General features: G+C 36.5%; 1 protein-coding gene across 1 annotated transcript in view; it reads left to right on the top strand.

Moving 5' to 3' along the window:
* DSG4 (desmoglein 4) overlaps window positions 1-7664 on the top strand; it is a 45649-nt gene extending 37985 nt beyond the window's left edge. Inside the window, exons 13-16 of the mRNA XM_055323730.1 lie at window positions 1088-1227; window positions 1380-1443; window positions 2721-2929; window positions 5482-7664. Of these exons, the coding sequence (XP_055179705.1) occupies window positions 1088-1227; window positions 1380-1443; window positions 2721-2929; window positions 5482-6249 (1181 nt within the window). The 3' untranslated portion in view covers window positions 6250-7664. The remainder of the gene's footprint in view (window positions 1-1087; window positions 1228-1379; window positions 1444-2720; window positions 2930-5481) is intronic.
* The last annotated feature ends 5960 nt before the right edge of the window (window positions 7665-13624 follow it).

Below are 13624 nucleotides of genomic sequence, written 5' to 3'. Positions count from 1 at the left end.
GTCAATTATTTGTTTTCACTGGAGAAAACCAGGCTGTGTTATGGAGGAGGAGAAGCAGTGTTATGGTGAGAGGAGGGGTCCCTGCCCAAAACATTTTCTCAAAGGGCCTTCATTTAAGACTTCTGATGTTTGCTCTGAGATTAACTACTTCAATGAAATCAATAAAAGTCCTATTTAGCAGCTTTGTTATTTTCTTCCATACCTCTAATTAACTCAGTGGAATGCATGTTACACTAGGGAATTAGAAGAGTATAAAAAAATCAACTAGAGTGGACCCAAAGAACTAAACTGAGCGTATTCTAGAATCTTAGAAAACTTAAGAAATGTCTATATTTATGGATTAAAGTGTAGAGTTGAGGTAAATTTTTCATTATAGTTTATAGACAAAATCTTAAAATAAATATAAATGGCTCAATTAAATTTAGTGGGTGATATCTAGTTGATTTTAAGTGTAAATATAAGGGTAGAAGAGACCTATTTCTAGGTCCTATAGCTGAAATTTGTATTCAATCTTTTTGATAACATATATTGATTATGCACTTAACTTATACATATATACGTGATGTTTGGTTACATGGGTTTGTATATATTGGTTTTTATATGGATATGCAAATGTACACACACACATATACACAGAGACAGTCTATGTGTATGTATATACCATATCCAGGTACCTACAAATACACATACTCTTGAGGATAAGTATATATTTATTCATATGTATATATAGGCTAGCAAACACATATACATACACAGACAATTATATGTGTGTACATGGGGGACTAGGAAATCAGAAAACTGGATTTGAATCCTGGATCTGCATCTTATTTTCCTGATCTATCAGTAAAGAACCCTGATTATGTGATCTCAAATTCCTTTCAGCCCAGCATTCAAAGTCTGTGATTTGGTGATTTTATATTCATAAACATGGATGTGTATATATTCAATCCTTTAGGAAATGCTTTCCTACATTTATATTTATCCCTTTGGTTCTAAATAGAATGCTGCATTTTTCAAAAAAGGATACTTTTAATGACTTCCTAAATTGAGCAATATGTGTTAACTCTCTTTCTACTTTCTTGGGTAGTGTCACCACTCTTGCTGCTCATGTGTTGCTGCAAACGAAGACAGCCCGAAGGCCTGGGGACGAGGTTTGCTCCTGTGCCAGAGGGAGGTGATGGAGTGATGCAGTCTTGGAGAATCGAAGGGGCCCATCCTGAGGACAGGGTGAGTGGACTGTCATGTTCCAGAGAAGTGTGGGGTTTCAATGGGATTATGCATGTCTTGACAATTATATGAGACATAAAAATAAAAGTATGTCAATTTTTATATGTTTAACATAAAGCATTTATTTTAAAAATATTTTTCTTTCTTTTCAGGATGTGTCAAATATATGTGTACCAATGACAGCCTCTAATACCCAGGATCGTATAGATTCTTCTGGTCAGTGGACACCAAAATCTGTTTTTCTTTTTGAAATTTGCAAAATTATCCAACCAGATAAATTTCATGTAAAAGTAATTTTTTTAAATAAACAGTATACCTGCCAAACTTTTTGGAGGAGATTATAATGAGAGGAAAAGTTACGTTTGAAATCAGCATTCTCTTTTTCTTAAACTATAGGCAGTGCAGTATGGTGCAGCAATTAAAAAGGCAAACTCTAGAACCAGAATATTTGAGTTTGATTCCCAGTTATGTTCTTGGGCCAGCACTTAAACTCCCTGGGCCTCAATTTCCTTATCTTTGAAAATGAGGTTATGATAGTCCCTACTTCAAAGTGTCATTGTGAAGAGTGACACACACAAATATACACATATTATGTATGCTATATAATGTATTATATATTATATAATTTATGTTTTATATGTATATGTGTGGTATGTGAATAAATATATCACAAAATATACACGCATACAAATACATATAAAATATGTATATGTATCACAAAATATACTTTAGAATAGTATATTCTAAGACTATAAGAATAGCCTTACACAGAGTGCTACTGTAGCCATTATTTGTAACAAAAATAATAATAAAAGAAAAAGCAGCAAATATATTCTTCTAATATACACTGAAGAATTTTCTTAAATCCACATATGCATTTGCCTCACCAGCCTTATATTCTCCTAGTTTATCAGTTCTATGTACATCTAAGAATACTATAAAAATACCCAGCTAGTGACCAATGACTGAACAATATAGAGAGGTTGCCCAGTTCTAGAGCAGACATGAGATTTCTCAGCAGTGGCTCCTTAGTGTCCCAAACTGGACCCTGGATGCAAAGAGCCTAAGGTGGCTGGCCACTCCTCGAAAAGCCAGCTGTCCCTCTAGTGTTGGGGTGAATGAGGACTGTGCCTGTTTCTGCTGGCCTTGCAGTGGAGGGTTCCTGGATGGGTGCAAGCCCTCTCTGACCTGCCCAAGCAGCAGGGCAGAGGTCCTGCTCCTCTTGGCTAGTTCTCCACCTGAGTCTAGGGGAGAAGCTTGTGCAAATGTGGGGCCACGTGCGAAAGCTGGCTCCCTCTGTACCGCTTACTTACTTTTATTGGCAAGCCTGAGACTGGGTAGAATTTGGATGGCTCCCAGCCTTGCTTTCCAGAACCTACTCATGTTGTGTGGTGGTGGTGGTGTGACACAGCAGACAGTGGCTGGCAGTGTTTTACATGAATGATCTGTGCAGACCCCTCAAGCACTGTTTCCCGAACACTCTCTCCTTTCAGAAATCTACACTAACACCTACGCTGGTGGAGGAACAGTTGAAGGAGGTGTGTCAGGAGTGGAACTCAACACGGGGCTGGGGACAGCTGCCAGTCTGGCCATCGAAGATGCAGCAGGAGCGCGGCGGAGGAGGAGTTCCACTATAGGAACTCAGTGGGAATATGCAGATATGGGCCTGAACATGGCTTTCTTGGACAGTTATTTCTCTGAGGTAATCCCCCTGCACATGGCCCCACAAAATAGTCTTGGACTGAATGATAACATTCAGCAGATTCTTTTTTTTTTTAAGATTTTACTTATTTATTCATGAGAGATACAAAAAGAGGCAAAGACATAAACAGAGGGAGAAGCAGGCTCCCTGCGGTGGGGGGGGGGGGGCAGGGGGGCTGATGCAGAACTTGATCCTGGAACTCCAGGATCACACCCTGAGCCAAAGGCAGATGCTCAACTGCTAAGCCACCCAGGCATCCCAACAGGTTCTTCTGAAATATATTCAGTTATTCTCAAGTCTATCCCCATCCTGAATAAGAAGTATTTCATTTCTCCTTAAAATACAGAAAGGCAATGCAGCCAAAAACATTTCGTATTCAACTGACATACTCTATTTTAATATTGTGGAAAAGGCTAGCATCCCTCATTGTTCCCTACTTCTCTTTTCCTATTTTTCTGTCTTCTGTTTCCTTCTGGTTTTCCCCCTTTGTTTCCCATAGCAGCAGCAAAACAGGAGGATTCTGATCAAGAAGAAAAAAAAAATGTGTATCCATGTCCTCTCCTTATGGTGTCCTTCCTGCCTTGCAAGTACCTCTAATAGAAAAGAGGAAAAAAAAAAAAGAAATTAAAGCCAGGACTGGGGAAGGAAGAGAATGGTAACTCAGGAACAGAGCACTGCCATGACTTGCTGATAGATCAAGATCCAGAACCCCTGTCCCTATTCTCCCATCACCAAGGATATGTGTCCCCCAGTTAGAGAAGGGATCATGGGTCTATGAGCATTCCAAAGAAAGCTCCATAGGAATTGGATTGGCCTAACAGAGTAGCACAAAGAGTAAATAAATCCCCTGTGAATCTCTATTTAGTATGTTTATTTGATTTAACTAGAAATCCATTTCATTTTAGAGTTCAACTAGCCCATTTTACTCCCTATATGGTAATACATGAATTTTACCATAGCTCTTAACAAAACAAAACAAAACAAAAATGCTAAGGATGTTGTTGTAATTCTAAGCTATTTCTTAAAATTGGTGATTACAAATACTACTGCAGACTATCCATGAATAGCATCGATTATTTAAATGAGTGACTACTATCACTGAGTACACTCGATATATGGGCACAAATTATATATGTATCATAGAAATGTCACAGAAATTTTATTTAACAAATCATTCATAAAAATCACACTAATAATAAAAGAGCTTTACCATTAATGTAAAAATTGCACTGGGCATTCTTTCCTTTGGTTACAATTGGTGCCTGATAGGTCAAATAAATTCAAAACGTGTTCTCCTTTCTCTGTGAGCACTGAGGTTCATCCTTCCCCAAACATATCAGCTCTACACTTTAAAAATGGCCCTAGATTTCAGAGGTGATGAGATGCAGCCTCTCCCTCTACTAGGTGAAACCTGCAGAAGAGTGCAGTGCTTCTTTTTTTCTGTTTTACACCACCACACCCCTACAGCCAACTTGTGCCCCAGGCAAGAGGGGATTATTCTCTTACTAAGGTGTCGACTTAAAAATATTAAACAGCAAAGTTCTAAGGTAATACCAAACTCATGAAGAATTGATTTCAAGACTTAAAATCATTTCTAATGCTAGAATTTAGAGTCTAGTGCAGACCAGAGGGTAAGGAGCATGATGTAGTATAAAAAGGATAGTTGAATTTCAGGTAGCCTTCTACAATTATTTGAGTCTCGGGCATTCCATTCACTCTCTCTGGGCCTTCGACTACCTTATTTATAACATAGAAAGGAGGTAATATTATACCAGGTCCCGTGGGATTTCGTGGAACCCAACAGGGACCATGGCAACTGAGGGAAATCGGGGAGAAAACTGGCAGCCACCTCACCTCTTCAGAGAAGTTCTCTTTCATCTCTTCTACATAGAGGACTCCTACCTAAGATTTCATTTAAAGGGGCTGTCATTAAAAATAATTTGAAAATCATAGTAGGTATCATCCTAGTGTTTTTTTGCTGTCAACCTAACTCCAAAGTCAGCTTGGCTCTCTTCGTCTAGTTCACATAAAACCACTGAACATTCAAACATAAGTCTCTGGAGCTTAAAGATACTGACATCTTCATACATGCTTTTATTCTAAGTTGATAAAATTTCTCTCCTTAAGTAAATAACATGTTGAACATAACTAAATATATTTTGTTATTTCTAGAACATATCAGAGAAACAAAAGACTATAAATCCAAAAGACTAAAACCTCGTCTTTGATAAATCCAGATTGTCAAAATCTGAATAAAATGTAGAAATTATTATGTTAGCTTTCAAATAAGAGCAGTTCACATTTATTCAAGTTCTATTCACAATTAATGAATACTGATCTCCTTTAAAAATTCCAATTATTGAAAAAATAAAAATAAATAAAAATAAAATCCCGATTATTTAGAAATAGAGCAAAAAAAAAATCATCAGTTTTTCTTCAGTTCATTCCATTAAAATCTTCTCAAATCTGACATCTCTAAAGCATTATTATTATTCTTTGGTTATCTTAAGGGAAAAGAGGCTTCTAATTTCCTATTTTTCTTCTAATTTTAGAAAGCATATGTTTATGCAGATGAAGATGAAGGTCGGCCAGCAAATGACTGCTTACTCATCTATGACCACGAGGGAGTAGGGTCTCCTGTTGGCTCCATTGGTTGCTGCAGCTGGATTGTGGATGATTTAGATGAAAGCTGCATGGAAACTTTAGATCCAAAATTCAGGACTCTGGCTGAAATCTGCTTAGACACAGAAATTGAGCCATTTCCTTCACAGCAGGCCTGTATACCTATCAGTACTGACCTGCCTTTGCTGGGGCCTAATTATTTTGTTAATGATTCTTCAGGAATGACCCTCTCAGAGGCTGAATTCCAGGCAGAAATGGCAATACCTGAGCCCATAATCCATGGGGATATCGTAGTGACCGAGACATACTCAACTGCTGACCAATGTATGCAACCCACTACAATTGTTATTGATCCTCAGCTTGCACCCAATGTTGTAGTGACTGAAACAGTGATGGCACCTGTTTATGATGTCCAAGGGAATATCTGTGTACCTGCTGAGCTAGCCAACGCACACAATGTAATCTATACTGAGAGAGTGCTATCTAGTCCTGGTATGCCTGACATGAACAGCAGTACCATGACTGATGGCTGTATGGGACCTGTAATGAGTGGCGGTATTTTGGTAGGGCCAGAAATTCAAGTGACACAAATGGTGAGTCCCAACGTTCATATAAGCCAAACCACTGGTTCCACATCCCCAATGACATCTCGACACAGAGTAACACGGTATAGTAACATACATTACGCCCAACAATAGTGCTTTTGGTCAATACTCTATATGGAGACCTTGTACTTTGTAATCACCCACATATCCATTAAAGGTATAAATGTATTATATTTAACATTTTAATAGCCAACAAATATTCAGATATTCTAAGATCAATGCTACTCTTTGAATATGTCTTTTGCGGGGGGTGGTGAATATGGCTAAGCACTTTAGATAAGCCTTTTATAATTCTTTCTGGTTTTAAATAATGTGCCAAAAACTTAAAATCTTTTATTTCCTTTGATACTGTCTAATAAATAGCACATAACTCATAAGGTGAATCTTAGAGATCTTCAGGTCTATAGGACTAGTCATACAAGCCAAGATGCCCTTGTTCTTGGAGGTTGCAAAAGAAGTCATGACTACAATTACCAGTCATATTTATCTTTTGAGAAATATTTCTGTTAAAAAATTTTAATTGAAAAACTGAATGAAGTGTACATTTCTGAAAGAAGGTTGGAAAGGACAATAGAGCATCTATCATTAGCAGCCTGAAATCATTTGTCTCTTCAATAGTTTCTCAAGATATGCAATATTTAGGGCATAACTAATATATTACAGGGAGAGAGTTTGACAGCTGAGTGCATTACTGAAAATAGTTCACTGAAAAGAATTACATATATATAGATATGCATATATACATTAATCAATATGGGTGAATTTTTATCATACTTTATTGATTTATATCAGTAACTGTAAATTAATTTACGATAGTAAAAAGAATTATGACAACAATAGAGTACAAACAGTTCTTAGGGAAAGCATTAAAGTATTTCCTTCTTAGAATGTTTTCTCTATTCTTCCTATGTCAGAAAACCATATTAAATATGGTTTACTCCATTTTGTTGACCCAAGTCATAGAGCTTTCATTTAGCGATAGGGTATTCTCCAAAGTACCTCTCTGGTTATGCATATATTCAACAATATTTACTCAGAAGCTACTATGTGTTGAGTGCTGGTCTTGTCTCTGTGAATAAATACGTGAAGAAGACAAACATGATTTACCCGTCTTCTAGAACTTCTAACTCATCTGTAGCCTTAAAACTCTGGGGATACAGCTTTGAGTTCCTGCCAAGAATAATTAACAAAATATTTAAGTCCATTACCAAGTTGTGTTTCTCTTTTTAACACTGCTATATTATGTTGAATTAATAAAACAGAAACACATACACAGATTGCTTGCTTTTAGTAGGTATAAAGTGGGCTTAAGAGAAAGAAGTTCTAGCAAGATAATTTCATTTAATTCTGTAAAATATGTAAACTATATAGTAGCAACTATAATGTGACTCATAAAATAATGTAAATGAAATAAACTTATTTTCAGGGCTTATTCCTTTTGGAAGGAAATAACTGTAGTGCTTCTTGCTTAATTTGTTCCTTTATAAATAAAACTACTCTAGAATTTGGAGCATCTCCCATAATCTCTTGCCCAATTCTCTCATTTTACAGAAAAGGAATCTAGAACCAGAGAGGTAAAGTGACTACAACTTGCTAGTTGTGGAACAAAATCTTATAGCCATTTCTCAGGTACTCTGGCCCATGTTTCAATACTATAACTACATCAGACATGGAGATCAAGTTTGGCCCATTGCATACTCTTTGTTATTTCCTATTTGGAAGAAAAAGTATCTCTCAAAAGAAAAAAAAAAGGTTTTCTGACGTTTAAGTGCAGAACAGCTGAAACGGTATGACGCCAGAAGATTATTTACATGTTTTCTCATCTTTTCCAAGCTACATGTATTACCAGTTATTATAGTCATTCCTTACTGTGGTTATTCACAACCAATATTCTGCTACATTTCATAACTCTATAATTTGATGAATTCATAGGGTAGCTAAGGAGCATATTAATACCATGGTCATTTTAATAGTCAACAAACCAGCCATGTAACACCTTGCATGCATTCAGTGCCATGGCATATCCTGATGTGGATATTTCTCTCTTGAATTCTGCATTCTATGGCGCTAATAATTTTTCAAATTATGAAAAAACTGGTGAATAATTAAATGTAAGGTGCTAATGGATTTAAAACTGAAAACAATAAGAGATTTGAGAAATGATGAAGAAAATAGTACTAAAAGTTTAACTGATACCACTTGTGAGAAGGCTATGAAAATTTCTCTATAAACTTTTCTATCAATACACAAAGATTCAATGGTGCTTCCAAAAGAGGAAATCTATCTCTGGTGGCTGTTTTCCCTTATACTGTCCATGGAAACAAGCATTTCATTTTCTCTCTCAATATTATCAGTGAGAAGGAACTCCTCCATCATTCCAAGATGGTCTGTATCATTCACATATGACATAAGGCTCCAAAATTGGTGTATTATTAAAATATTATCCCAAATAAAATAGAAAGCATAAGTAAGATCTCCCTTTCCCTGCTGAAGAGTTAGGGTATTGATTTATCTAGGATATAAAGATGATATAGCATTGATGTTAAAATTTGAAAATGAACCCATAAGTTCAAGAAATGATATTTAATTAGTAAGTATAATAACGGGGATCCCTGGGTGGTGCAGCGGTTTGGCGCCTGCCTTTGGCCCAGGGCGCGATCCTGGAGACCCGGGATCGAATCCCACGTCGGGCTCCCGGTGCATGGAGCCTGCTTCTCCCTCTGCCTGTGTCTCTGCTTCTCTCTCTCTCTCTCTCTCTCTCTCTCTCTCTCTCTCTCTGACTATCATAAAAAAAAAGTATAATAACATATAGTTTGAATCATATATCTTGCCACTTGCAATTACCTGAAGGGAAGTCATTATCAAATATAAAAATAGGTTCTATTAGAACTGCCTTATTAGGAAAAGGGAAAGGAAGACAAGAACACAGAGTATTTACAGGGGCGCCTGGGTGGCTCAGTTGGCTAAGTATCTGCCTTTGGCTCAGGTCCTGATCCAGGCTCCTGGGAATGGAGCCCAGAGTCAGGCTACCTGCTCAGCGAGGAGTCTGCTTTTCCCTCTCTCTCTCTGCCCCTACCCCTGCTCATGCTCTCTCTTTCATATAAATAAAATATTTTTTAAAAAACAGACTATTTACAAACTTGTTTCAGAAAAAAAATTATTGGAAAAAATTTCCTTTTGGATTAGATATTTCTGATGACAATATATTACCAAATGTAATAATGTTTTATATGTTTCTCCAATAAAAATGTGATAAAAGAAATAAATGTTTCATTTTCTCTTTGGTGTATGTAGTGTTCTACACACAAACACACACCCAGAAAACCTCTTCCCATCATGTTCCCGGGTGATTATTGTCTCTATCATGATGGGTATAATACAGGAGCATGGATTCACTTGTAAATTGGAATTCAGAATAATTCATTTACTCACCAATGGTAAAATTTCTCAATAAAATCATTATTTTCTTAGTAAATGCTCACTATAAACTAACAAATCTCCTGAATAAATTCCAAAAATTATTCCAGACACTGTATAAGTTACAGAATTAAATATCCTCTTTCTCCCACTGGATTTAAATTCAATAAAATTATCATTATTGTTCCTCTACCAGAGGCATCAATTTCTATTGAAATATGAAAAGAAGAGTGAATTTCAATAAGGGGAATTGAGGAAGACTTCTTGAAGGGTGAGATCTGAGCTAGACCAAGCAGAATTGTGTCTGACAGGGATTCCAAAGGTATAAAAACTAAAAACATAGGATATATTCAAAGAATATTAAGTGGTCAAATTAAATATAATAAGAAATGTCTGAAACAAAGTAGGCATTATAAACTTATTACATAGTCAGCCATTTTATATGACGCTTACTGTTCTAATTTCTTAGAATATATTATCCTATTGAGTTCATAAAACAACACTGGGTATGACTGATATCCAACTCACACATGAAGATACTAAAGCATTGTTATTTTTGTATTAGAGCTTAGGTGAGTAGCAGAGTTAAAATTCAAACCCAGGATGGCCTATTCTTATTCTTAATCTTCAAATGCTTTTGACTTCATTCAAAAGATTAGGGAGAAAGGCAAATGGTGGAGAATCTTGAATCCCATTAGGGGTTTGGTCTTAACTTGTTATAAAATGAGGAACAAGTGAAATTTTGTGTACTGGTAAATGGCCAAGTCTTATTTTATGAGATGCAACGGAGGCAGCCATTAGGAGTCTTCATGACAGTTGGTGTGCTATTGAACACAGAGACACTCTTGAGGCCAGAGAGCCAAGGATCTTCCAAAAAGACAATATTCCAAGGTAAGCTTGTTGACCCCAAAGCCTCAGAGATCTTAGATCACCACTGTGATGAGCAGGTATATGTTGGGTGGTCTAAGGTGACTCCAATAAGTCAATCAAAGTTTTTCTACATTTTGAATGCCTTTGACCTTCTTCTTCCTTTTTTTTTTTTTTTTTCACTTTAAGTCAGATGTATGGACTATTTGCAGTTCCTAGAATAAGGCATGCTTTCTCATACCTCCATCACTCTGCCCCTCCCTGGTTCCTTAACCTGGAACACTCTTTGCTCTTCTCATCTACTTAGCTTTTTCCTACTTACCCTTCAACACTCACTTCAAGCATTGCCACTTCTTGAGAGCATTTCCTGATATCTCTTTCACTGCCCTCAAGCTGCTGGCTTAGCTAGCTCTCCTTTACTTCTGTTAACATACTATTTTTCCTATGCCTGCCAGCCTATGAGAAAGGACACCGCTTTTCTCCACTGTTAAAAGAATATCTAGCACATAGCACCCACTCATTAATTTTAGAAGTGAAGAATATAGTACAATTCTCTCAGGGACTCAAAAGGAAGTATCTGCAGTTTAATAGCATTACCTCTAGGTAGCAGCCCTTTGAATGACTTTTGAAAAGCTTGTATAAATGCTGCCTTTAGCAAGAAAATGGAAGTATATAACTCACAAAGACAATTCCAGGAGAAATCTATCTTTTGGGTCCTGGGATCGAGTCCCACATCAGGCTCCCCCCAGGGAGCCTGCTTCTCCCTCTGCCTATGCCTCTGCCTCTCCCTCTGGATCTTTCATAAATAAACAAACAAAAAAGAAAGAAAGAAAGAAAGAAAGAAAGAAAGAAAGAAAGAAAGAAAGAGGAAAGAAAAAAGAAAGAGAAGGAGAAAGAAAGAAAGAAAGAAAGAAAGAAAGAAAGAAAGAAAGAAAGAAGAAGAAAATCTCATGTGTCTTTGAAAGAAATTATGTTATAGCTGAATAAAATAAATTTTAAAATGTCACAGAGAAAGTGATTTTTATGCAAGATAAACACTTCAGAAGACAGTTAAAATTTCTGCGAATTTGAGAGACAGTTGATAATAAGATTACCTTTCATTAGAGCCATTGATTGTGGACTTTTTCTCTTTTAATACCATTTCTTCTAAAAAAAAATACCATTTCTTCTATATAAGGTTGGTAACAAAATGTGTGTGTGTGCATGTGTGTGATAAAGCCTGACAGCAGGAAAAATAGAGGTCTCAGTATTAAGATAAAGGTTCTTTACTTTTTATCAAAACAACCATGAAAACCAAATAAATGAAGCCTAAAAATTACGCTTACATTTTCATGGGAAAAATTCCCAGAAAGCCAACACTTATTGTCACTTATTGTCAAATGGTATAATTTCTTGAATGTTACAAAATCTAAATGGTTGTTACAATTTTTTAAACAGGGACTAATTATTAAATGCAAATAATGAAAATTAAGTTGCTAAGACAGCTTCTTTAAATTCTATTTCAGCTTATTTAAGGGGTCCCTGGGTTGCTCAGTCAGTTAAGCCTCCAACTCTCAGTTTCACCCTAGGTCATGATCTCAGAGTCACAAGATCAAGTCCCTTGTGGGGCTCAGCACTCACTGCAGAGTCTGCTTGGATTTTTCACTGCTTCTCTCTCTGCTTCTCCCTTAACCTTGCACGTACACGCATGCATGCTCTGTATCTCTCTCTCTCTCTCTAAAAAGTAAAATAAATCTTAAATAAATAAATAAATTCTATTTCAGCTGACTTGAAATAACTGTAAAACTGAAGTCAAGAGTTCACACTGGGAAGGAATCCCTGGTGGGGTTTGCCAGCACTTTTGTGAAGTGCTAAGAAACTGAATAAACAAGACTGTGAGCTATCTTATCATTTTAAAAAATAATAAAGGAAAAGGCAATAAAAGCCTTCTAATAATTACAAAAATAAATTCTATTTTATAGATTAAGATAGCAATTGTCCAGAACAGAACTGCCAGCAGGCAGGCATCATGTGCTAGTGCAAAGTGCTTGTTCATTAGCTCACATGCAGGCAGAATTGTGCAAGGTAAGGGTGCCAATACGTAATGTAGATAAAGTTAGTTGAATAAAAGTGAAACAAGTGAAAGTTGAAGACTACTGTATTTATTGTTGTTGGCATAAAAGATCAACTCATAGCATTGAAAATATTTTATTAAAAAGAGGACCAGGGTTAGAATTCCTGGTTATGGGTTAGAAATCCATAGAGTTGAGTTTCTCTGTGATTAGTAAGATGACTAAGCTAAATTTAAGAGAGATGCTGACTGTGTGCTTAATAAGGAGATAGTGAATATGTGTAGTGAGTGATGGTGAGGTGTTGGTACAAAAGTCACAGAGCACACATGCAATCAGCATAAACACCGGTTGCCTGGGAATTCTTCATTATGTATTTAAATACACAGGAGGCACGGACTGGGTGGGGACTTTGGTATCAGGGAAACATGAGCCACCAGGTGTGGGGAATATGAAACTAGATAGTTATTTAAAGAGAGAAGAATAAAAAACCAAATATTTATTTATTATTATGCAAAGGATTACACTAATTGCTTTTCAAACATGTTCTCCTTTAATCCACTTATGATCTGTCTTCCTAGATGGATAAAACTGAGGAAAAGAAAAATTATGGGAACTACTGTGACCTAGTTCCAAAGCTCATTCATTCATTCATGAATTAAATGGTTTTTGATCATTTCACTATTTACCTGTGAGCTCATTGCTAGGAGTAGAGAAGTAAACTAAGGTTCTTGTCTCACAGTCCAATGCAGGAAGAAGTAGAGTTAAAATAATTTGACAACCGTTACCCAAGAGAATAAGTGAGTACTATGGGGGAAGACTGGGGGCATCCAGGCAAGTGGGAAGCGCTTCTGAGGCAAAATGACCTTTCAGCTGAGCCTGGAAGAACCCAGGAGAAAATGCCAGATGAAGAAATGGGAAGGGCCCTCAAAACTGGAAAGAATAGGAAAGAAGCAGAGAAACAGGGGACATAGAAAAAAGAGATTAGCTCTTCTGAAAACTAGAAGTAGTTTGGTAAGGCTGGGGAATGAAGGAAGATGGTAGTATAGATAAGAAGTCAGAAGCCTAAATATAATGACATGCTAAGGAATTCTCATTTTAATCTAAAAGTTAAAGAGAACCACTGAAATATTTAA

This window comes from Nyctereutes procyonoides, unplaced genomic scaffold (assembly GCF_905146905.1).
Source record: "Nyctereutes procyonoides isolate TBG_1078 unplaced genomic scaffold, NYPRO_anot_genome, whole genome shotgun sequence".
Classification (NCBI taxonomy): Eukaryota; Metazoa; Chordata; class Mammalia; order Carnivora; family Canidae; genus Nyctereutes; species Nyctereutes procyonoides.
Note: the sequence above shows the minus strand (reverse complement) of the source record. Positions and strands in the feature narration are given on the sequence as shown.